We start from the raw sequence: 26,379 nt of genomic DNA on the forward strand, positions 1-26,379 counted from the left end.
CTGAATGCCCACGACGACAATTATCGTTTTATTTTTTTATTAGCGATCTGAATTCATATTTCATCAACCGAGTCTCCCGTCAGCAGCTCAGAATGGAAAAAAGCGCCCCCTATCGTCTATCGCTGAAAACTGCACGTCAGTCGCTTAGACTGACCTGGGATCAGTCGATATGTAGAGGCGGGGCCAGCTGGCTCCCTGAGCTGGCAAGCCGTCTGATGAACATGGAAGTGATCGCGGGACGGGAATCAGCCTGGAATATATATTCACAGTAGCCAATCGATAGTAGACAGTAGTGATCGATTTTTGGAATGGCGATCAGGAATTGGAATGATCTTTTTGGAGAACATCTGATCTGAGGTAAGGAATCTATTTTACCAGTCTTTGGATAATCAGAGTTGTATTCGCTGAGATATCAACATGTCCCCTGTGTGTGTGTGTGTGTGTGCGCCATCGCTTTGAGGAAATCAGAGAATCGATTTTCAGCTTGCGGCCCCAGCGTGCATGCGTACACATAATACTATCGATAATCTAGCGTTTATTTGAAAACGATTCATAAATAGGCCGAAAAATGAAACAACGTTTTTGTGTATTCTAGAATATTCCAGTAAACGTCTTTTATCATGGAATCTTTTTATTTTCCTTGAAAACCAGGGCTTTTCAAAATGCTATAAAACCGATAAAAAAACAATTCGCTTCGACAATGTTGACTGGAAAACGAGTCATTGATAAGCGACGGGCAGATTAGACACATAGCCATAATTTAAAACATAGATTAGGCGTTATTAACGCTAACATTGAAGTGGATGGTGGGCATTCAAGCACTAAATCGTGCGCCCCCTGCTGGCACTGAAAGTGTTAATATAAAAATATGAGTGCAAATGAGGGTCTGTAGGCCCCATCGGTCATATTAGACGTTACAATATATGCAATGCCTTGCGTCGCACAGAAAGCCTTACTGGCTGCCGTCACTGTCTACACAGGCCCGGCGGCCTGCCTTTCTGTTTCTATAGCAGCCAGAGGTTGTGCTGAGGTAATGTTGGGGGTGGCTCTGTCTGGCCCCCGAGGATTAGCCTGTCTGATGTGGTGCAGACTCAAGGACTTTAATTCACTTTGTTCCATGTGTGCGTGGCTATCATGTGGATGCTCTACCTTTCCTCAGTAGTTGTTGTATTAAAAAGTAATACAACTAAATACCACCTTGAGAATCTGGAATATCTCAAGAATGTTTTCTCTCCACCACCTCCTCCCGTCTCTGCCCCCCTCTGTCTCTCATTCTCTCTCTCTCTCTCTCTCTCTCTCTCTCTCTCTCTCTCTCTCTCTCTCTCTCTCTCTCTCTCCCCCTCTCCCTCTTTCTCATTCTCTCCCATCTCTCTCCCCCCTCATTATCTCATCCCTCTCTCTCCTTCTCCCCTCTGTCTCCTCTCTCTCTATCTCCCCCCTTTCTCTCTATCTCTCCCTCTCTATCTCCCTCTATCTCTCCCCCGCCTCTCTCTCTCTCTACCCCCCCTTTCTCTCTCTATATCTCTCCCCCCTCTATCTCTCTATCTCCCGCCCTTTCTCCCTCTTTATCTCCCCCCTCTCTACCCCCCCCCTCTCTCTATCTCCCCCCCTCTCTCTATATATATATCCCCCCCCCCCTTTCTCTCTCTCTATCTCTCCCTCTCTCTCTCTATATCTCTCCCCTGCCCCCCCCCCCCCCCCCCTCTCTCTCTCTCCCCCAGGCGCCGTGTGGCTCTGGAGCCAGAGAGTGAGGGCGTCCAGGCAGGGAGAGAGAAGGAAGCAGCACTGTGAGTCTCTACTCTGTTGGCAGACGCATGACAGCTTGACTAAAGCTTCTTTCGCTCATGACCTGTGGACAGTGCCCAGAGCATCACTCATGACCTGTGGACAGTGCCCAGAGCATCACTCATGACCTGTGGACAGTGCCCAGAGCATCACTCATGACCTGTGGACAGTGCCCAGAGCATCACTCATGACCTGTGGACAGTGCCCAGAGCATCACTCATGACCTGTGGACAGTGCCCAGAGCATCACTCATGACCTGTGGACAGTGCCCAGAGCATCACTCATGACCTGTGGACAGTGCCCAGAGAATCACTCATGACCTGTGGACAGTGCCCAGAGCATTGTGTGCGGTCCTGGCATTGCCCTTTCGCACTAGTCGCAGACAGCGTGCGCTTCTCTGTGGCAGTTCTCGCATATGGGAATACTGTGCCTGGTTTAGGTAAGGGGCTGCACCCAGGTAGTTCAAATAAAGGAAAATTAAATGAACGGAAATTAGGGTCAAAGGTATTCCCGGTGTTATGTACGTGCAAAAAACTGGATTTCTATGCCGTTAAACTGTACATAACTGTATATAATCCAAAATGTTTGTATTCCTCATAAATTGTTAATTTATGTAAACATGTTTGGATGACAAGCAAACAGTGCTTCATATCTCTCATCCTCAAGACGGCAGACAGCATGACGGTATATCATCGTTTTTTATTTACTGACCACTTAATAACTCATTTAATATAAATGTAGGCCTGCGCTGTGGTCTCCGAGGCGTGCCCCTCCACACGGTCACGTCTTGGAACGTATCGGGAGCAGCTGCAAAGGAAATTGAGAAAGTGTGGAAGATAACGCAGATATAAATCCACAACCCATACGTTTTCATTTAGCCGTCGGTTGGGAAAGGCCAACTGTTGTGTAAGGAACATAGTTAGTCTACGTTAATCAACACGCCCACTCCTGTGTGAATTCCACGAACAATGACACGCTTGTGTTCGCACATGGGCTCAGTTGGTCTTTATGCGGACTTAGGACTTAAGTGCTATTCCACTTAGCCTTAGGTGGAATCATTCAAATGTTTGCGTTCGTACATACAGCCCCTCGGATTAATGTGCGGCTAAGGTCAGGAGTCCGGTGCTCGTGCGGAAGAGGCTCAACTCTCTCCCCTCTCTGTTGGCGGACATGGTCACCTTGTTTCCTTTACAGTCACGTCGAGTGTATATACAGAAATTAGCAAAAAAAAGCATATAAAATAATAACAAAGAGACAACAAGACGAGGCAAAGAGCAAGGATAACAAATCAATTAAAGCACGTACAACTTGATTGACAAAAGGTTGGAGATCAAGGCTTTAAACTCTGCAACCGATGGGAGAATCTCAGGCTTTAAGGACTGTTGAAGTTCATTCCATGAGTTAGAGGGCATCATAACAAAATGCAGATTTACCCTGTTCAGCAGCTCAACAACTGCTGATCTCTACTAATAACAACCATAACAACAACTGTTGAGCAGCTGATCCCTACTAATACAGTTTTCTTTGTCTTTGCACATTTTGGAAATGTGAAAGGTATTCTATATTTTATACAGCAGCTATATACTTTTCTACTATAGCTTCTAAATAAGTTATGTCGTCTTGGGGTTTCTGAATGGCTCCCAGCAGCCTTATGTTTGGCCTTTTAAAGCGGTAATCCGTAAGATCCTCATTTTTGTTTATTTTGGCGACGTCTATTGGTGATTGTTGTCATTGCTGGTTTTGCACTGTTTTGACTACTGAGTTAGTCTTCTACTCATTCATGTTACTGAGTTAGTCTTCTACTCATTCATGTTAACTACTGAATTAGTCTTCTTTTTTTTTATCCACTTTTTCTCCCATTTTCTATATTTTCTCCCATCCCAATTTCGTATCATCCAATTCAACCCTCCCCTGTCACGGACGCTGTTTCTTGCCTCCCACAAGCCGGCTGCAATGTGGACTAAGTCATACATAGCACAAGTCCCCTCCGGTACTTGAGGTAACAGCAGTCGCATCTTTTCACCTGCGCAGCTCGATCTCTCAGTGGCGAGGAGTAACGCGTGGGAGGCTCACGCTGCCCCCGACACTTCCTGATTCTACTGCGCAGGCGCACCAACCGACCTGTAGGAGTCACTGTCCACAACGCCCGATCCCCACCCATCAGTTTCCCACCCCCTAATACGGCCAATGTGTATTAGTACGGACGACCAGCTAAACTGAAAGCAAATGTGGAGCGCTGGGCTCGAACTGACGAGCCCAGCGTCTCCAGCATTTCGTGGCGAGCGCCTTGCCCACTACGCCACGTAGCCGCCCTACTGAATTAGTCTTCTATTCATTCATGCTAACTGCTGAGTTAGTCTTTTATTCATTCATGTTAACTACTGAGTTAGTCTCCTATTCATTCATGTTGACTACTGAGTTAGTCTTCTATTCATTCATGTTGACTACTGAGTTAGTCTTCTATTCATTCATGTTAACTACTGAGTTAGTCTTCTTTTTTTTTTGATTTTTTTTTATCCACTTTTTCTCCCATTTTTCTATATTTTCTCCCATCCCAATTTCGTATCATCCAATTCAACCCTCCCCTGTCACGAACGCTGTTTCTTGCCTCCCACAAGCCGGCTGCAATGTGGACTAAGTCATACATAGCACAAGTCCCCTCCGGTACTTGAGGTAACAGCAGTCGCATCTTTTCACCTGCGCAGCTCGATCTCTCAGTGTCGAGGAGTAACGCGTAAGAGGCTCACGCTGCCCCCGACACTTCCTGATTCTACTGCGCAGGCGCACCAACCGACCTGTAGGAGTCGCTGTCCACAACGCCCGATCCCCACCCTTCAGTTTTCCCTCCCCGTAATACGGCCAATGTGTATTACTGCGGACGACCAGCTAAACTGAAAACAATGTGGAGAGCTGGATTCGAACACGCGAATCCTAGCGTCTCCACACTGGTGGCGAGTGCCTTGCCCACTACACCACCTAGCCGCCCCTTACTGAGTTAGTCTTCTATTCATTCATGCTAACTACTGAGTTAGTCTTCTATTAATTCATGCTAACTACTGAGTTAGTCTTCTATTCATTCATGCTAACTGCTGAGTTAGTCTTCTACTCATTCATGTTAACTACTGAGTTAGTCTCCTATTCATTCATGCTAACTGCTGAGTTAGTCTTCTACTCATTCATGTTAACTACTGAGTTAGTCTCCTATTCATTCATGCTAACTACTGAGTTAGTCTTCTATTAATTCATGCTAACTGCTGAGTTAGTCTTCTATTCATTCATGCTAACTACTGAGTTAGTCTTCTACTCATTCATGCTAACTACTGAGTTAGTCTTCTACTCATTCATGTTAACTACTGAGTTAGTCTTCTACTCATTCATGTTAACTACTGAGTTAGTCTTCTACTCATTCATGCTAACTGCTGAGTTAGTCTTCTACTCATTCATGCTAACTACTGAGTTAGTCTTCTACTCATTCATGCTAACTACTGAGTTAGTCTTCTACTCATTCATGTTAACTACTGAGTTAGTCTTCTATTCATTCATGTTAACTACTGAGTTAGTCTTCTACTCATTCATGGTAACTACTGAGTTAGTCTTCCATTCATTCTTGTTAAATACTGAGTTAGTCTTCTATTCATTCATGTTAAATACTGAGTTAGTCTCTTATTCATTCATGTTAAATACTGAGTTAGTCTTCTATTCATTCCAGACAAGCTGTTGCTGCTGGTGATGTAAAACACATCACTTCCTGTGTGCTGGATATTTTCCCGAGAGTGTCCTACCAGACACCAGTGTTTAAAACAGAGAACAGCAAATGTAACAGCATTCATGAACTTGGTATATGTACTGTAGAATCGCTTCTCTGTTGATATCAACTGGCGATACAGAGTGGCAAAATAGACATTTATTTATATGAAAATGTTACTTTTACGGCTGTTCTCTCCCTCTTCCCAGCCACAAATTCACCACACTGGCAATGTTACCACCCATATACCAGCAGTTTGGTAGTGGGAGATACGATTGTGTCTCTGACTGTGCTTTGCATCTACACTGCCACGACTGTCCCTGTGCAGTCTCCATTTACTGTGCAAATACACAGTCTATCTTGGCGTTAAGAGAATAGCTCCCTCTCTCCCACCCCCTGCCTGTGTACACAGGAGATATTACATACACTCAGACACACACACAAATACAAATGTTCTTTCCATCTCTCTCTCTTGTTTGAATAACCTTTGCATACATCTGTAGTTGCATACTCGTTGCCCCTCCTCACACTCTCTTTCTGTCTGAAGCTCAGCTGTTGACAATGACATTAATATATCGCTGGGTTCACTCAGACCTGTATAGTAGAGATGGGCATTGATATTTGAATATTCGAATAGTCGCTAAGCTATCAAATGTTTTATAGTTTAATGCGAATAGAATATTTTGTCTCAAATATATTTTCCCCTTGTTTTTACTGGCACCTACACTGTGTAGTCACTGTAGTGTATTGATAGGGGACCCTATTAACTGTTACACTGCTGAACGCATGCTGGGTACAGCTCGCTAGCTAGCCAGCCAGGTAGTATAACAATATGTTAACATCTGGGAGAACAGAAAAGAAAGATTAAGAAAGAGAGACCGGAGATGTTACATGGTAGCAACTTTTTGTACGTTTGCCATGTTGTTTCACTAAAAGCTCACACATTTCAAGCATCAGTGATGTAACGTTCAGAATGAATGCTTTTGTTCCGGGAAAATACTCTCGCCTGCTGTGACTCGCACATATCTAGCTGTTGCCAATGACAGCAGCCAGCTAGCTCAAATTTTTTTTATTATGTCACGTTCGCTATTAAGTAAAAAAACGAAATCATATGTTAACATGGGGGAGGATTATGATTAATATTGGAATAGTTGCCAGTGACTATTGAACAGCAATTTTGTGAGTTTTGCCCATCCCTACTGTATAGTAATGAATGAATTATAAAATATATCTGTTCATTTGACATATATACTACCGGTATACAAAAGATAATATAAAAAACACAACAAAAAGAGAAGCAGATAAACTAATCATAGTGTACCCTGTTTGAAAAAGGAGTAGGAAGAAGTATACACTTTTTTTTAAAATTCCTATCCCTTTTTAACTATTCATCACACATTATATAATTTTATTCTATTGTTAATTATATGTATAAATATAATCCAATACATTTATATATAAATTAAATACATTTAACATGTTAAAAGGCAACATGGTAATGTCATGAAACCAGAGAACGGTCCTCAGTCAATAAGATCTAATGTGTAAACATTGCATTGATATGTAAAATATAGTTCTTGTCCAGGGGTTCTGCGTCGGGTTCTGTTGAAGGTGTCCGTTGTGTCCTCTGCAGCTGTTTAGAGTTCCTGCTGCAGAGCGGAGCTGCAGCGTCTCTGAAAGACAAGCAGGGCTACAGTCCCATCCACTACGCCGCCGCCTACGGCCACAGACACTGTCTGGAGCTGGTGAGCACACACACACACACACACACACACACACACACACACACACACACACACACACACACACACATACGCATATACACACACAAACACACATACGCATATACACACACATACACACACACACATACACACACACATACATACACACACACACACACACACACACACACACACACACACACACACACACACACACACACATACGCATATACACACACAAACACACATACGCATATACACACACATACACACACACACACATACACACACACACATACACACACACACACATACATACACACACACATACATACACACACACACACACATACATCCACAGCCGGTATGATCTTGTCTGCGTTGTGTTTAGTCGATTCGACCCCTGTTAAGGGATCGCCCTGAGTGGGAGTTGAACCCCGGACGCCCGCATCGCGGGCGGCATCACAGACCACTAAGCAAGAAGTGAATTCACTTCTTGCTTCCGGGTCTGGATGCCTCTGGGGAGTGAGTTTACTTGCAGTACCGCTTAACGTCCACAGCCACTTCACGACTTGTACCTCGTGACTGTGGATATACTGCGGTACCTCCGTTACACATACACACATACGCATACACACACGCACACGCACACACAAATACATACACAATGAGGCCATATACAGGAAATAGTTTTATTATTCATTATTCAAGCGTTAGCTCCATCTGCTGGTTGATCATATTAATTCATATTGAGCACCATGACGAGACCTCTCTGCTTTCATTGACGATGTAGAACACCGCTGCCTTGTTACAAGACAAACAGGCTGTCCAGGCAGCCTGAATACTTTCGACAACAAATGTTTTTTCCGCGTCTCTGATTGGCCCGCGTGTTTCTGGTCATGTGACATGTGCGCCAATCGTGGGACCGCAAGTTTCTACACTGGTTAAGCTTAGGCGCTCTTTCGAAGTTGGTTAAGGTTAGAGTTTGTCTTAGAGCATGGCGATAGAACGCCAGGTAGTTTGCAGGCTGTTAGACCCGGAAATAGGCGCAGAACTTGCTGTCCCACGATTGGCGCACATGTCACATGACCTGGCCAATCAGAGCGCAAAACTCGAACGTGGAAACAAACATTTGTTGTCGAAAGTATTCACGCGTCCAGGCAGCGTATGTGTACACTGTTTGTGTGTGTGTGTGTACTGTGTGTGTACACTGTTTGTGTATGTGTGTTAAAGTGTTGGTCTGATCTGTAGCTGCTGGACCAGGACGACAGTCAACAGGAGGACCCTGACTCCCCCAACGCCAGGAGCCCCCTGCACCTCGCTGTGAGTCACACACACACACACACACACACACACACACACACACACACACACACACACACACACACACACACACACACACACACGTATTAACAGCACTTCTGTGACTGACCACCACATACAGACCTGTGAGACACATGATGTAGTGCACGGCGTGTGTTGCATGTGATGCACGCGGTCCCTGACGCGCCACCTGTCTCGGTCCAGGCGTACCACGGCCACGCCCAGGCCCTGGAGGTGCTGCTGCAGGGGGAGAGGGAGGTGGACCAGGGGGACCAGGCGGGGAGGACCCCCCTGGCCCTGGCAGCCCTGCGGGGACACAGGGACTGCGTTCACACTCTCCTCCACCAGGGGGCGTCGACGCGGACCAGCGACACAGAGTACGGACGCAACCCCGTCCACCTAGCGGGTATGTTGTATAATGACCTTGTGAGGCAGCAGGCTGGTCTCTGGTGTTTTAGAGAGACCGTCCTGTAATCTTAGGGTCACAGGTTCAACCTCATGACAGCCAAAGTAGTCCCTAATGTAAAAAAAATTGTGGTGGGACTTGATAAAAAAAATCCAGTAGAATTAATTTGAGACTTGATAGTTAATTAATAGAAATTAGTCACATTTTAAACGCATATCAATATTTAATGCGAAAAGCAAAATTTTCCAATTCAAATGGATTTTCTATACGAGTGAATCAATGAATATACATACTACGTTTAAGCAGAAAAATCTTGTTTATTAGCTACTACACAGACCAACAGTCAGATCAATGCAATTTTTAACAAAGTGCAGCAATTTTAGGAATAATATATATATATATATTAGAAAAGGTCCTTTGCGCTATATATATATATATATATATATATATATATATATATATAGCGCAAAGGACCTTTTCTCTTTTCAAAGGTAACATTCCAAGTTTCTTACACAATAAAGAAAAATCACTTTGAGTGCTAATGAAATAGAGGTTTGAACACACTGAAGTAAAAGTTGTGTATACCCACATTTCTGTTTAGTGGTTGCCAGATGCCTGTTTTTAAGTTCCAGCTGAGAGGTAGGAGCTGGAAAACATAACGGTTCCATAGCCTGAAGTCTTATAGTCATACAGGTCCAAAGTTTATAAAAATCCCACGGAAAATGAGTATTTCACAAAGGTTTTTGTAATGTGTGATTGTGTGTACCGGAATAATTCAGCGTGATTATCCAAAATGGCCGTCCACTGCCTCTCGAGTCAAAACAAAGGACTTTCTCGTCTGAACGGCTTGTCAAATGACGCTTGCCGGATGTTTTGTCTTCTAACTCGAGACCCGAAGCACGCAATAGGTTGAGTGTGGTGACGATCGAAAGGCGGCAAATTCAACTTTCCAACAATGTATTGGTTGATCGGCGAAAACGCTGCCCGGAGCCGGCCGACAGACGAGAGCAAAATGATGCGATGTGCGATAAAATGCGTTATTTTCACGTACATTTTTTATTAATCTAAATTAACGCAATAAAGTCCCATCCCTAAAAAAAATACATTCTTTATTACACTGTGTGACTCTTGAATCCTATAATAAAAATCTCTCTCTCTTTTTGTCCACCCGTTTCTACTGTATCTCTCTCTCTCTTTCCATCTGTCTTTCTCTCAGTGATGAATGGTCACACGACGTGTGTGCGCCTCCTGCTGGATGACGCGGACAGTGCAGACCTGGTGGACGCTGCTGATTCTCAGGGACAGTGAGTGCAGTGCATCTCTTCTCTTATCTCATCATATACTCTCTTTCTTAGACTCTTCTTGTATCACAATACAGTACTGTATTTGTAAATCTGGTATGTCATAAATGTATAGATGTAGCAGTACTGTATCTGTATGTCATCTATGTCATATATGTTATGATGAATTGAAAATGGGGGACCCTGATGTAAACAAGACAAAAGTCTTTCTCTGGTCTGCATCCCCTTAACAATTGTGTGTATTGAGCTGTACTGTACTGTACCCATTCTGCAATATGTTAATAAACTTTTCAATCAATCAATTGTTATACCTTCATGTTGATGCACCAGAATATCTGGTGTCATAGGTATTGTAAAACATTTGGTATCATGATACTCGGGGAAGTATTGTGTAACCTTTGGTCTTACCGTACTATCCCTCTCGCCCTCTCTCTCTCCCTCTATTTCTTCTCTCTCTCTCCCCCCCTCTATTTCTTTATTTTTCTCTCTTTACTTTCTCTCCACCCTATTTCTCTGTTTCTCTTTCTCTCTATCTCCTATATTTCTTTCTTTTTCTCTCTTTACTATCCCTCTGTCCTCTTTCTTTCTCTCTCTCTCCCTCTATTTCTTTCTCTCTCCCCCCCCTCTATTTCTTTCTTTTCTCTCTTTACTATCCCTCTGTCCTTTTTCTTTCTATCCACGCTCTCTCTCTCTCTCTCTCTCTCTCTCTCTCTCTCTCTCTCTCTCTCTCTCTCTCTCTCTCCTCTCCCCTCCTCTCACCTCTCCTCCTCTCACCTCTCCTCCCCTCTCCTCCTCTCACCTCCTCTCCTCGCCTCACCTCTCCTCCTCTCACCTCTCTCTCTCTCTCTCTCTCTCTCTCTCTCTCTCTCTCTCCAGGACTCCTCTGATGTTGGCTGTGGCAGGAGGTCATGTGGACACAGTGTCTCTACTGCTGGAGAGAGAGGCTAGTGTTGATACTGCCGACAGCCATGGCCTCACTGCGCTGCACCTGGGGGTAAGTGTCTGTAGCTGTGTGTGTATGTGTCCTCCACAAGTGACGAGGACACACATGGTGGTGAGGACATTGACTTGACCCCACAAGGGTAAAGGAGTTATTTTGGGGTCAGGGGTTATGGTCAGGTTAAGGTCAGGGCTAGGGTAAAGGTTAATCATGTAGTTGTTATGGAGTCGGGGGGTGACTGTAAGTCTATGGAATCTCCCCACAATACATGAGGCGTGGCTGCGTGTGTTGCATGTAAAGTATATTAGTGTCTTATTGCAAATGAGACCATGTCCGCTTATAAATCCTCTCCATGTCCCATTCAAATTTCAGAGTGATAACACTTCCCCCGTCTGGCTTCCTCTTCCTCCTGTCTGTCACTCATCCTTCCTCCATCCTGTCTCTCTCTCCCTCTCTGTCGCTTCCTCCTACTCCCCTCTCATCTCCTCCTCTCTCACCTCTCCTTTCCTCTCCTCATCTCCTCTCCCCTCCTCTCACCTCTCCTCCTCTCACCTCCTCTCCTCCTCTCCTCCTTGCCTCACCTCTCCTCCCCTCTCCTCTCCCCTCCTCTCACCTCTCCTTTCCTCTCCTCACCTCCTCTCCCCTCTCCTCCCCTCTCCTCCTCTCCTCCTCTCCTCGCCTCTCCTCTCCCCTCCTCTCACCTCTCCTCCTCTCACCTCTCCTCCCCTCTCCTCCTCTCACCTCCTCTCCTCCTCTCACCTCTCCTCCCCTCTCCTCCTCTCACCTCCTCTCCTCCTCTCACCTCTCCTCCCCTCTCCTCCTCTCACCTCCTCTCACCTCTCCTCCCCTCACCTCTCCCCTCCTCTCACCTCTCACCTCTCCTCCCCTCACCTCATCTCTCTTCTCTTCTCCATCGCTCCCTCTGTGTCGCTTCTTCCATCTCACCTGTTTCCATTCCGCCCTCCTCTCTGGACCTCTCTCTTGTCTGTCCTCTCTTCGTCCGTCGTCCCTCTAGTTGCTGTGCGGTCAGGAGGAATGTGTCCAGTCTCTCCTGGAGCAGGAGGCCTCTGTGTTGCTAGGCGACGCGCGGGGTCGCACGCCCATCCACCTGGCGGCGGCGCGAGGCCACGCCTCCTGGCTCGGCGAGCTGCTGAGTATCGCCTGCTCGGAGCCGCCCACCCTGCCGCCGCTGCGAGACCACAGCGGTTACACGCCCCTGCACTGGGCCTGCTACTACGGTCAGTGTGCCCACCTTCCACGTATACCACCATACTCCCTGTATGCAACCAGAGCTGCTCACCATATATCTAACACCAGAGCTGCTCACCATATCTCTATAACACCAGAGCTGCTCACCATATCTTTATAACACCAGAGCTGCTCACCATATCTCTTAACACCAGAGCTGCTCACCATATCTCTAACACCAGAGCTGCTCACCATATCTTTATAACACCAGAGCTGCTCACCATATCTCTATAACACCAGAGCTGCTCACCATATCTCTATAACACCAGAGCTGCTCACCATATCTTTATAACACCAGAGCTGCTCACCATATCTCTAACACCAGAGCTGCTCACCATATCTCTATAACACCAGAGCTGCTCACCATATCTCTATAACACCAGAGCTGCTCACCATATCTCTATAACACCAGAGCTTCTCACCATATCTTTATAACACCAGAGCTGCTCACCATATCTCTAACACCAGAGCTGCTCACCACATCTCTAACACCAGAGCTGCCCACCATATCTCTATAACACCAGAGCTGCTCACCATATCTCTATAACACCAGAGCTGCTCACCATATCTCTAACACCAGAGCTGCTCACCATATCTCTATAACACCAGAGCTGCTCACCATATCTCTAACACCAGAGCTGCTCACCATATCTCTATAACACCAGAGCTGCTCACCATATCTCTATAACACCAGAGCTGCTCACCATATCTCTATAACACCAGAGCTGCTCACCATATCTCTATAACACCAGAGCTGCTCACCATATCTCTAACACCAGAGCTGCTCACCATATCTCTAACACCAGAGCTGCTCACCATATCTCTATAACACCAGAGCTGCTCACCATATCTCTATAACACCAGAGCTGCTCACCATATCTTTATAACACCAGAGCTGCTCACCATATCTCTATAACACCAGAGCTGCTCACCATATCTCTATAACACCAGAGCTGCTCACCATATCTTTATAACACCAGAGCTGCTCACCATATCTCTATAACACCAGAGCTGCTCACCATATCTCTATAACACCAGAGCTGCTCACCATATCTCTAACACCAGAGCTGCTCACCATATCTCTATAACACCAGAGCTGCTCACCATATCTTTATAACACCAGAGCTGCTCACCATATCTCTTAACACCAGAGCTGCTCACCATATCTCTAACACCAGAGCTGCTCACCATATCTTTATAACACCAGAGCTGCTCACCATATCTCTAACACCAGAGCTGCTCACCATATCTCTATAACACCAGAGCTGCTCACCATATCTCTATAACACCAGAGCTGCTCACCATATCTCTATAACACCAGAGCTGCTCACCATATCTCTATAACACCAGAGCTTCTCACCATATCTTTATAACACCAGAGCTGCTCACCATATCTCTAACACCAGAGCTGCTCACCACATCTCTAACACCAGAGCTGCTCACCATATCTCTATAACACCAGAGCTGCTCACCATATCTCTAACACCAGAGCTGCTCACCATATCTCTATAACACCAGAGCTGCTCACCATATCTCTAACACCAGAGCTGCTCACCATATCTCTATAACACCAGAGCTGCTCACCATATCTCTATAACACCAGAGCTGCTCACCATATCTTTATAACACCAGAGCTGCTCACCATATCTCTAACACCAGAGCTGCTCACCATATCTCTATAACACCAGAGCTGCTCACCATATCTCTATAACACCAGAGCTGCTCACCATATCTTTATAACACCAGAGCTGCTCACCATATCTCTATAACACCAGAGCTGCTCACCATATCTCTATAACACCAGAGCTGCTCACCATATCTTTATAACACCAGAGCTGCTCACCATATCTCTATAACACCAGAGCTGCTCACCATATCTCTAACACCAGAGCTGCTCACCATATCTCTATAACACCAGAGCTGCTCACCATATCTTTATAACACCAGAGCTGCTCACCGTATCTCTATAACACCAGAGCTGCTCACCATGTCTCTATAACACCAGAGCTGCTCACCATATCTTTATAACACCAGAGCTGCTCACCATATCTCTATAACACCAGAGCTGCTCACCATATCTCTAACACCAGAGCTGCTCACCATATCTCTAACACCAGAGCTGCTCACCATATCTCTATAACACCAGAGCTGCTCACCATATCTCTATAACACCAGAGCTGCTCACCATATCTCTATAACACCAGAGCTGCTCACCATATCTCTAACACCAGAGCTGCTCACCATATCTCTATAACACCAGAGCTGCTCACCATATCTCTATAACACCAGAGCTGCTCACCATATCTCTATAACACCAGAGCTGCTCACCATATCTCTATAACACCAGAGCTGCTCACCATATCTCTAACACCAGAGCTGCTCACCATATCTCTATAACACCAGAGCTGCTCACCATATCTCTTGTTTACCTTTGAAAGAAGAAGTGGAAGAGTGTTTGTTTATTCTAGTCAGAGATACTATTATTTACATTAGTCGCCACGTTAGTAGAAATACAAGTCCCAGGATGCATTGCACCTGCTAACAGCTGCGTCCTTTTAAGTGATTTCGCTGCCGACGTGGGAGAGCATTTTTATGAATGAAACTGATGAGAACTCAACTGTAATGTAACGTGCACTGAAGGTTCTATATAAAGTACAGCCTATTGGAATCCGACGTATTGGACAATCTATTCTTTTGGAAAGTAGTTATTCTACAACCAGAGCTACTCACCATATCTTTATAACACCAGAGCTGCTCACCATATCTCTAACACCAGAGCTGCTCACCATATCTCTATAACACCAGAGCTGCTCACCATATCTCTATAACACCAGAGCTGCTCACCATATCTCTATAACACCAGAGCTGCTCACCATATCTCTATAACACCAGAGCTGCTCACCATATCTCTATAACACCAGAGCTGCTCACCATATCTCTATAACACCAGAGCTGCTCACCATATCTCTATAACACCAGAGCTGCTCGCCATATCTCACTAGATGTTCCCCGTGTTAACACTTCCTTTGGTCAGTCCTCCTTCTGATTTGTTGCAACAGAAATGCAAAAAAAACAAATTGATCCTCCTCAATACTTTAAGGACTCTTATCGCAGAGTTGTTTACACACACCTGCAACTGTCACCCAGCCTTTTAACTGTAATATGTATTACATATTGTCATTCTATTTGGTTGTTTGTTTGATGTGTGTTTTAATTATTTCCCTTAACTCTGTGATGTATGTATCGTCCGTCTCTTTTCTATTTTATTAAATGTTTTATTTTTTACCCATCGAGGGGCCGTCATTGTAAATAAGAATTTGTTCTTAATTGACCTGCCTGGTTAAATAAAGGTTGAATAAAATATTATAAAAAGAAAAAAAGCTATGAGAGTCAGGAGGTGGAAGAGTCATCAGACAGGCTGCTACTGCCAGCATTCCTTCTCTAGTGTGTGTGTGTGTGTGTGTGTGTCAGTCAGAAAGAGAGGAAGACAGAGTTTACTCCCAGTCTGTTGTTTTGAGTCTTTAATTGGCTGTACAACAAACAAACTCTGTGTTTACAATGTAGTATGTGTGTGTGTTTCCAGGTCATGAGGGCTGTGTGGAGGTCTTGCTGGAGCAGAAGGGTTGCAGGTGTATCGATGGAAACCCCTTCACTCCTCTGCACTGTGCTGTGTAAGTCACACAATACAAATATACATTTTTGATTTTCTTTATGCTTTTCCTTTTTTTTGTTTTCTTTGTTTGTATTACTAATTCCATTCTGTAATTGTGTTCTGTATTATTCTTGCGAGGACACCAGGAAGACTAGCGGTCGTTAATTTGACAGCTAATCCTAATAAAACATAAACATAAAGCAGTAGGCCCACGTTCCAGCTGTGGTGAGTCATGTGACTGTCCTGCGACTCATCGTGAGTCATGTGACTGTCCTGTGACTCATCATGAGTCATGTGACTGTCCTGCAACTCATCGTGAGTCATGTGACGGTCCTGCATCCCTCAGGGCCAACAACCATGAGCCGTGTGCCTCTCTGCTGCTGGAGGCCATGGGCTCAGACATCTCCAGCTGTAAGGACACCAAGGACCGGTAAGGAATGTGTGTCTGTCTGCATCTGTGTGTGTCTGTCTGCATGTAGTCTGTCTGCACGCGTGTAAAACGAATAATAAAAAAAAATGACTAACCTTTGTACTGTCTTGTACTATTATGCTACTGATAGTATCAAAAACTGAATTTGTTGGATTGATATGTATGAGCCAGCTGGACAGAGATTCAGGAGACAAAGGTGAAGTCAATCGATGGATTTTATTGACAGGAACACACAGAGAACGAGGAACAGTCCTGGAGACCAAAGCCCTCCACGGGCAATGGCTCTAGAATGATGACAAAACCATGGCTTTTATACTATGTGGGAGTTCCATATAGGGAGGTGGTTAATAATGGATGATCCGACAGGCATTGGCATACGTGGTCTAAGGATGAATCTGGTTTGCTCCTCTCACTGGCCTGTGGCCGGAGGCCCGATACAGCCATGCATGCACTGGTCATTAGGTCACACAGGTCATCAGGTCAAAGTATTTCTAGTCTAAACCTGGGTGCCTGGCTTGGCTTGGTCACCGGACCCCACAGCCACATTCCAGATTGGGGAGGAGCTGGATGTAAGATATTAGATATTAATGAACTAAAAATAACTATCACTACTCAGGAATCTACCTTGCTTATATTACTACCTACTGCTAATATGTAGCACTCAAGTTTGACACTGTTTGATGAACAATCTTACTGACCCTTAGCTGCCAGAGTTGTACCCATCCTGCTGACTTGTTGTACACAACTTGTAAGTCGCTTTGGATAAAAGCGTTCAGCTACAGAAAATTACTAAATGTAAATGTCTCTCTCGCTCTCTCTCTCTCTCTCCCCCCCCCCTAGGACTCCTCTCCATGCAGCAGCATTCTCTGGTCATGTGGACTGTGTCCAACTGCTCCTTTCCCATGATGCACTTGTCGATGCAGTAGACCAATCCGGTCGCACGGCGCTGATGATGGCGGCGGAGAAGGGTGGAGTTGGGGCACTTGGTACATAACGTTTCTTCTTGCAATGTTTCTTTGTCTCTCTATCAACATATTGTCATGGCTCTCTTGCTGCCCTGGAAGCAGCTGTGTGTAGATTCTCTGTCCCTCGGTTGCACCATGTTGGTTTGAATACATTTGATATATTATTATATCTATTATATATTTGATAACATATTGTGGCTGATGTGTACTAGACAGTGTTAATATGTGTTACTGACAGCTAGTGAGAGTTGGATGAGTCATTGAGTTAGTGGTTTAGTCTGATCTTATGTGTAGACACTGTGTTAATAAGTGTTAATGAATGATGTATTGAGTATTGTATTAAGTATTTTCATAAAATCTCAAACCTTTATTTAAACTCTAATGGCAACTGAGGTTTCCCTCATTTACAGTCACTTTGAGTGTACATACAGAAATAGGCATATAAAATCACACAGCATATAAAATCATGACAATAAGACGAGGCAAAAGTAAGGATAACAAATCAATTAAACCATGTTTAACTTGATTGACAAAAGGTTGGAGATCAAGGTTTTTAACTGCAACAGAGGGGAGAATTTTAACGACTGAGTGAGTATGTGTATTGAGTATTGTAGTATTAGGGGATTACATTATGAAAAATTATTAAAATAAAATAAAAATGTTTTATTTATTTTTTACTTTCACTTTTCCCCCCTTTATTTTTCAGTTTTTTTCTCCCATCCAATATTAGTCGTTATGCCAATTCCCAATCCCCTACCTGGTCCCCTACCGTTGGTCTGGGAGGGCGGAGACTATCACATGCTTCCTCCGACACATGTGTAGCCAATCCCCACTTCTTTTCACCTGGCAGCGCGGACTCTCACTGGGGGAGTGTAACGTGTGGAGGACACTACCTCCCCCAGGATCCGACCTCGCTGTGCAGGCGCCCCGACCGATCTGTAGGAGTCGCTGTTTTACAACAACCAGGACCCACCCTCGCCGGGTTTTCCCACCCTCTAACACTGCCAATTGTGTTAGTATGGACGGTCGGCCAACCCGGAAGCACCACAGCTGGATTCGATCCCACTGTCTCTGTGGTGGTGAGCAGACGCTTAGACCGCTGTGCCACCCGGCCGCCCGATGTTGTTGTTTTTGACTCACAAATACATAGAGCACTGTTATATCAGTGGCACTTCTGCTGATAACGATATATGGGTAAGAGGCTAATATCGGCTAACCGATATATCTGTCTAATATGTGTGTGTGTCCTATTGACATTGCTCTTACTGTGCTGCTCTCACCAGAGGTGCTGTTGACCAGTGCCAGTGCCAACCTGAGTCTGACTGACAAGGAAGGCAATACCGCCCTGCACCTGGCCTGCAATAAGGTACGTGTCCACAGGGGGGCCCTCTCTCCCCTCCGCTTGCTTTACTCTCTCCTCATCGTCACGTTGTGGTTCCTAACGTCTCTCCGCCTCCAGGGAAAGGAGGACTGTGTCTTGCTGATCCTGGAGAAGCTCGCCGACTCCGCCCTCATAGGTGCCACCAACGCTGCGTTACAGACGTGAGTGTCCCGGACTCCTGCTGGCCGTGACCGTGTCGCTGAGGGAGCATAATCACTACTGTTTTAGCTGCACTACATTGGCTCCCGGTCTATTTGAGAATTGATTTTAAAGTTATTTGACTTGTGTATGTAAGGCCTTAAATGACTTTATATCACAGAGTCTCTGCTGTTTTACACCCCTTCAAGAACACTTGGGTACACTGAAGCAAGTCTAATTGTCCCTAAAGTGACCCACATAAAAAATGGTAGAATCAGCTTTCTTTTATTATGCACCGAAACTGTGGAACACTCTACCTAAATAAATCGGAGAGTTGGGCTCAACAGCATTTGAAAACACATCTCTTAAACTTGGCTTAGTTTTAACTGTATTTAGTATACTCCTTTTGTTTCAATCATTCTTTAAAAAAAGAAATTATTGCTTGATATATGCTGTTTTGTCAAAGCACTCTGGGCTGCTTTTTATTGCATGAAAAGTGCTTTATAAATAAAGTTTATTATTATTATTCTCACCCGTATTTTATAGACATTTCTCACATCCTCTCTCTCACTTTCCCCCCCTCATCCCCCCCCCCCCCCCCCAGTCCCCTCCACCTGGCAGCCCGTAGTGGTCTCAAACAAGCAGTCCAGGAGCTGCTGTCCAGAGGGGCCAGTGTCCAGACACTGGATGAGAACGGTAGGTCTGTTCTGGTATGATCCGGTCTGGTCCAGCCTGGACCGGTCTGCCCCCGGGCATGATGGGGGTTAAATCCTGGGACCGAATTGCATGCTGCAAGCCAAGCGCCATCGGCATGGTCATATCTGTACGTCACAGTTGGGTTCCATTCTGTCGTGAATTTCACTTGTCAATTGAATTGGCGTAATGGAAATTGTCCTGCGTGTCATTTGATATACAGTTGATGGAATTGATCCCAACTCCGCTGGATGTGCTCTGAAAAATGTGAGATGCATCTGTGTAGGTTATCATTTCGCATTATGCCTGTGGCCCAGTCCCAGCTACTTGCCTGTGGCGTCTTTATAGAAGCTAGTTACTTATTCGTTATGAATCCTATTGGTATGACGGAAGTCGTCATGCCTTGTGTATGTTGTCCATATGTGCCGTGACCCCGCAATGCCACTGTATGCTGTGTTGGCTGGCTTCAGACTACTGGACTGTGTTGGCTGGCTTCAGACTAATGGACTGTGTTGGCTGGCTCCAGACTAATGGACTGTGTTGGCTGGCTTCAGACTAATGGACTGTGTTGGCTGGCTTCAGACTACTGGACTGTGTTGGCTGGCTTCAGACTAATGGACTGTGTTGGCTGGCTTCAGACTAATGGACTGTGTTGGCTGGCTTCAGACTACTGGACTGTGTTGGCTGGCTCCAGACTAATGGACTGTGTTGGCTGGCTTCAGACTAATGGACTGTGTTGGCTGGCTCCAGACTAATGGACTGTGTTGGCTGGCTTCAGACTAATGGACTGTGTTGGCTGGCTCCAGACTAATGGACTGTGTTGGCTGGCTTCAGACTAATGGACTGTGTTGGCTGGCTTCAGACTAATGGACTGTGTTGGCTGGCTTCAGACTAATGGACTGTGTTGGCTGGCTCCAGACTAATGGACTGTGTTGGCTGGCTTCAGACTAATGGACTGTGTTGGCTGGCTCCAGACTAATGGACTGTGTTGGCTGGCTCCAGACTAATGGACTGTGTTGGCTGGCTTCAGACTAATGGACTGTGTTGGCTGGCTCCAGACTAATGGACTGTGTTGGCTGGCTCCAGACTAATGGAATGCTGCATCATTGTCTCCCCTCTCGCCCTCCGTCTCTCTCCGTCCTTCTGCTTTGCTTTCCCTGCTTCCTCCATGTATGTCACCCCTTACGCTCTCTCCACCTCCACCCCCCCTTCCCTGTCTCTTCCACATCCTCCTCCCTTCTTCCGTCTCTCTCTCCTCTACATAAATCCTCCTCCTCTCCCTGTCTCTCTCTCCTTCTCTACATACATCCTCCTCCTCTCCCTCCTTCCATCTCTCTCCCTTTCTCTACATACATCCTCCTCCTCCTCCTTTTTTCTGTCTGTCTCTCTCTCTTTCTCTCTCAGGTCTGACCCCTGCTCTGGCTTGCACTCCTAGCAGGGAAGTGGCTGACTGTCTGGCTCTCATTCTGGCTACCATGATGCCTTTCTGCTCCCCTTGCAGCTCTGAAGCACCCTCCCCAGGCTCCCTCCTGAGAGAGCTGCCCCGCCAGGGCGGCAAGGGCCCGGGCCCTCGAGGGCCCCGCAGCCCCAAGAACCCCTCTGGACCCTCCAGTGAGGGGACCACTGAGAACGACTCGGAGGACTCGGAAACCTTTTGACCCCGTCTGACTGCCTGCCTGCCTGCCTGCCTACCTACCTAGCAACCCCCCCCCCCCCCCCCCCAAGAACCAGTCTCACTGTCCCTCACTCTCTGCCCTTCTACCTCAAAGTGTGCACTTGTCTTGGCTCGTCTCCCCGTAGATCGAAGGCAGGGAGAAGGAAAGATGTCATAAGAGCTCACATGGTGTGGATGTCCTCAAGTGTCTGTGCTCGGTGCTCAGATCATCAGCGTGCTTGAAGAGTGGTGAAACAAGTGCACACTTCAGAAGAGTAGAGACTTGTTTGAGACACAGCCTGGATGTATGCAGCCTCAGTGCTCCCTGCCTGTTCTAGCTCTTCTTCGTCCCCAGAATTCACTTCACCACATGGGGGAACATTTATAGCACCCCCCCACCTCCCTCTAAAGAAGGCTGGAGGTTTGGAGCTCTCCCTCCTTGGTCACAGATAGAACAGCTGCTGCACTACCGTGGACTGGTTGTGCAGCCATGTTAGCTGCGCCCTGGAACTGCGCTTGAAAGTGTAAAACAAAATAAAAATCTGGGCCAGCACAGCACAATTGATGGTTTGGGTCGGCATGCTTCTGTTGAACTACAACGATATGGTTCTCTCCACTAACGGGTGCTTGAATCCAAACCAACCTCGGTACTTGGTCTCAGCACAGCTGATGAAACCAGCCTCTGACTTGTTTGTCAAAAAATATAAAAAAGCCATTTTTTACCCGTTTGTACAAAACGAAGAGGACCATTGAGTATGATCTTCATTTTTACGATTTTGGTTAGTTGATGTACCAAATATTTGACATACACATAAAATACTTCAAAGGTGCTATAGATGACATTTTATGTAATCTTTATATATATATAATCCCCCCCCCCCCAAAAAATAATTTATATACAAATAATAATAAAAACAATTAATTAATTTATCATTTAAAAAAAGTTTGTAGGTCCTAAATTAATGTTGTTTACATGCGTTGTTTAATAGCGTGCATGTATCCCTTCGCTATTTCCCCACGTGGAATGCACCATGCTGGTGTTCTAGTGCGACATCTAGTGGCTGAATGTTATCTATAGCACCTTTAACTAGTACTGTACTGTCATTTTTGTGACAGGGTATTTACATGCAAAGGTACGAACAACTAGCAATTCCTGCCTACTGAGGTGAGCACAAATATACAATTGAAGCACACGTTTGGAATTCTCTCATTAGCCTATACTATAGCACTAATGTGAAGTCCAGTTATCCTCAGATACTAATTGAACCCTTGCACTGAAGAACCATATAACTTATAATTATTATAATTAACCATATTTTTCACAATCTTCTGGACAGTAAATCTGGACATTTGCCGTTGTAAAGTAAATCCATATCATGTGAATGTGATATATCACAATAAAGTACTCAACCTCTTTAACTATAAATGAACACTCACCATCTTTAGATAATAGAAGTTTGAAAAGTGTGTTCCTGTGAAAAGTTATATGGTTCTTCTTCTTCGGAGGTACTCGTAGATAGAATAGACGCATGCTAGGGAATGTCTGAATGGGTTCAGTGGTAGAAGTCATTAGGAAGCATTGATCAGGACAGGTACAGATGCTCTTGGTGCAGTGTCTTCATCAGGGATGTTGTTCAACAAAGTAGTGTTGATAGTTAAAAATGTAAATATATATATATATATAAAGATTTTGCATTTCACTTTATCACAGAGAAACCTGAAAATTGTTTGCATACAGTCCTTTGTTATTCTGATTTATTATTCTTTTTAATTAATTGAAAACTGCTTTGAAGAATGACTTTCTGGGTAGACTTTGCTCCATTGTCATTCCTACCTACAGAACACAGGCTACGTTCATACTGCAAGCCTTGGACCTCAATTCTGATTTATTGCTCAGATCTGATTATTTATTTTGTTTGGCTGTTTTTTGTATGTGGCCAAGATCAGATTCCAGTTTGAATTGTGCCAAATGTCACTCTAGAGACATAAGTCACATGACTGTTCAGACTGAGGTCGCATTGCAAAATATCAATCTGTATCCGATTTCAGACCACATGAAAGTGGCCCAAATCAGAATTGAAAAGATCAGATTCCATGTGATTTGCGCTGTTCACACTGTCGTGAAAGAATCCGATCTGGGCCACTTCGCCTGCAGTGTGAACGTAGCCAAGGTTATATTTCCAGCCTAAAATCATCACCATAACCACCTAAGCAATCGTGGGTTTTAAGTGATGTTATGCACCATAGATGTTAAGTCTTTTAGAAGTTTCTTACCTGATGCTCCAATGATGAAAACCTCTTTTTAGGTCAATGTGAGCGTCTCCTCATTCCTTTGTTGTGTGTATTTATGAACTATGACATGATGGTACAAATACTGCCAGCACTTAAATGTAAAAACAACACAGGGCCTTGACCACTTCTCTCTGTCTCCTCCTGTTTGGCTCTAGCCTTCCCTTCACCACCACCACCACCACCCCCCTCCTCCACCACCATGTCTGCCAGCTATGTGCCACTGTCTCAAACTTGTCCAGTGCCTTGTTAAATGTCTTGTCTCTTATTTGTAGATTTCTTTTTACAATGTATCCTCTGGCGGGTGCTAATACCCCAACGTTGTGTATAATGTGAGTGTATGTTACATTGAACGGAAAAGCGTGAGAAGAAATCGTTCCAAAATAGTTTCTTAAAGAGGAATGGACCCAAAACCCTGCAAAAGTAGTATCTTACCAATATGTCCCAATTCCTACAGAAAGGGTCTCGCCGTGTGTGTGTGTGTGTGTGTACACATGTGAGTGCATAAACATTGTCAAAGGATATAAACTGCTTTTGTATATACCGTTGTTGTAAATCAGCCTTGTCTGTACAGATCTCCACCACAGAAGACTCTGAACACGCCGGATTAGGGACGCCTCCGTTTCAAACCAGTCAAATCATTTAAAACAATGAAAAAGGTCAATAACAAGCATGTATTCTGAAAATCCTTCGGTTTCGTCGCTCGATCAATTTAAACCGTGATCCCATCTCTCATTGGTACGGAGGTGGACCCCTAAGCCTGCCAAACGCACACCCCTTGTTGAGAAGCAGTGTTAGCAGCTGCCTCCGCTGGGAGGAGCAGTGAGAGCGGATCCGTCTCATCAGTATTACTTGACCAGAGAGAGGGAGAGCTTCACCAGTCGTGACAATCGCTATCGTCGTGTGTCGGACGGTTTTTCATACCAGTTCCTGATGCAGTATGAAATACTGAGTGCTGTTTGTCAGCTACCCTTGTTTTATATGAATTGTACAATGATAATATAAAAAAAATCTTGTTTTAATTTACCACTGTGCTGCTGTTGTCTCTTTTCCTCTCCTGAGCCCCACAAGGACATACGCTACTGTACTGTTGTCGTGTCATTATTTCATTTCAATCTGAAAAAAAACTAATAAAAAAAAAACTTTGTAGGCTAGTGTCTTTTACTATTATGCACTTTGCTACTAAGGAATCTATCTTGCCTATATATTACTACTTCCAGGGCAGCATGTCGAAGTGTCCTTGAGCAAGACACTTAACCCCTAATTGCTCCAGATGAGCAGGTTGGCACCTTGCATGGTTGCCTCTGCCGTCTGTGTGCAAGACTGTAGCACTCAAGTTCGACACTGTTTGACCTTGTACAGAAAATACAAGTCGTTTAGGATAAAAGTGTCCGCTAAATGACTAAATGTAAATTTACCACAGGTCTTTGTTAAATCTACTAACATTACTTTGTGGGTTGTGATTTAGAGCGTTTGCTGTAGTTAAAAAAAATATATACAAAAAGGCTAAGAATCCTGGGATTTACAGTAAATACACACAATCAGAGCTGCTCTTTTCATTGCCGTCAATACGGATGGAATCAAATGCTTTTGGTATCAGATTGGTACGATATACGTCTTAGACCTGAGGTGGATCTGACATTCAGCCGAGTGATTAGTCAGAGCTCTCAGAACCGAGATTGAGTGATTTGTTCTTGATTTGCCTCAACAGGAAAAAAAACTGGGGCAAGAGTTTAGTCAGTGGAGCACCACTAAGGTGGCATGTCTCTCTTTGTTATAGTATATATATGTGTGTGTGTGTATATATATATACAGTACAGTGGAGGCTGCTGACCAAATTTTTAGGTGAAGCACAAATTATTATATTATATATTAAATAATATTTTTAAAACATCCCCCACTGTGTGTCAGTAGTCAGTGGACACAGATGAAAACATACCCTTGTGTACCCCTGGTCCCTTTTTCTACTTTTTTTTAAAAATATTTTGAGTGTGTGTGAGCACAGCGGTGTCTGTGTTTATTATTATTTCATGAAATTGGGTAAATATCTTAATTTTACATATATGTTCATTGTGTGAAAAGCTTATAATATGAAACACTCTAAAACAATAGTTATAGTGTTTAGTGCCTTCTTTACCCCTGGTCCCTTTTTCTACTCCCATCCGCTCCCATGTTAAAACGGCATTTTTAACCATTTTTAAATCTACTCTCATTCGTTCAATTCTCGATATATTTACCAAACCATTGCATATTCCACGAGCTAAGAACCCCGTCTAGGTTAGGATGTGCTGTTACCGATGTAAAACACATGGTGGCGTAATCGCTCTACAGATAACTTTGCCACAATTCAAGGGAGGTGAGATAGGCTGTACCAGGCTGTACCGGTCTGCCAGTGATTGAAACTCCGGAGACATGGTTTGGGGTGGTGGGGGGAGGGAGCGAGTGGATTTTCTGAGACAGAACCAGAGACGAACCGGACCGCGCAGTCGACAGCGCGCCACACGCCGAAATACAAGCCCCCCATCGCCGGCGCGCGCCAACGAGGAAGTGTCACGCACGGAGCAGGTCTGGTTCTCTTCCCAACAGCGAGGCGAGCCCAAGATTTCTGCCGCAGAACAACTTGGAACCGCCCGCACCAGATTTGGGTAAGTTGAGCGCTTAGTAACGTTTCGCCTCAAAGCCGTTTCTGGCCGAACTAGTCATTG

General features: G+C 44.9%; 1 protein-coding gene across 1 annotated transcript in view; it reads left to right on the plus strand.

The window, feature by feature from the left end:
• ankrd44 (ankyrin repeat domain 44) overlaps window positions 1-24,768 on the plus strand; it is a gene marked incomplete at its 5' end in the record, with an annotated part of 63,625 nt that extends 38,857 nt beyond the window's left edge. Inside the window, 14 exons of the mRNA XM_084311444.1 lie at window positions 1,722-1,787; window positions 7,164-7,275; window positions 8,506-8,577; window positions 8,782-8,983; window positions 10,200-10,287; window positions 11,161-11,278; window positions 12,240-12,462; window positions 16,056-16,143; window positions 16,471-16,554; window positions 17,395-17,540; window positions 18,803-18,885; window positions 18,979-19,061; window positions 19,643-19,734; window positions 21,136-24,768. Coding sequence (XP_084167570.1) covers window positions 1,722-1,787; window positions 7,164-7,275; window positions 8,506-8,577; window positions 8,782-8,983; window positions 10,200-10,287; window positions 11,161-11,278; window positions 12,240-12,462; window positions 16,056-16,143; window positions 16,471-16,554; window positions 17,395-17,540; window positions 18,803-18,885; window positions 18,979-19,061; window positions 19,643-19,734; window positions 21,136-21,389 — 1,711 coding nt within the window. The 3' untranslated portion in view covers window positions 21,390-24,768. The remainder of the gene's footprint in view (window positions 1-1,721; window positions 1,788-7,163; window positions 7,276-8,505; window positions 8,578-8,781; window positions 8,984-10,199; window positions 10,288-11,160; window positions 11,279-12,239; window positions 12,463-16,055; window positions 16,144-16,470; window positions 16,555-17,394; window positions 17,541-18,802; window positions 18,886-18,978; window positions 19,062-19,642; window positions 19,735-21,135) is intronic.
• Window positions 24,769-26,379: the final 1,611 nt, after the last annotated feature.

The sequence above is a fragment of the Notolepis coatsorum genome (genome assembly GCF_963971535.1).
Source record: "Notolepis coatsorum genome assembly, chromosome: 3".
In the NCBI taxonomy this organism is placed as follows: Eukaryota; Metazoa; Chordata; class Actinopteri; order Aulopiformes; family Paralepididae; genus Notolepis; species Notolepis coatsorum.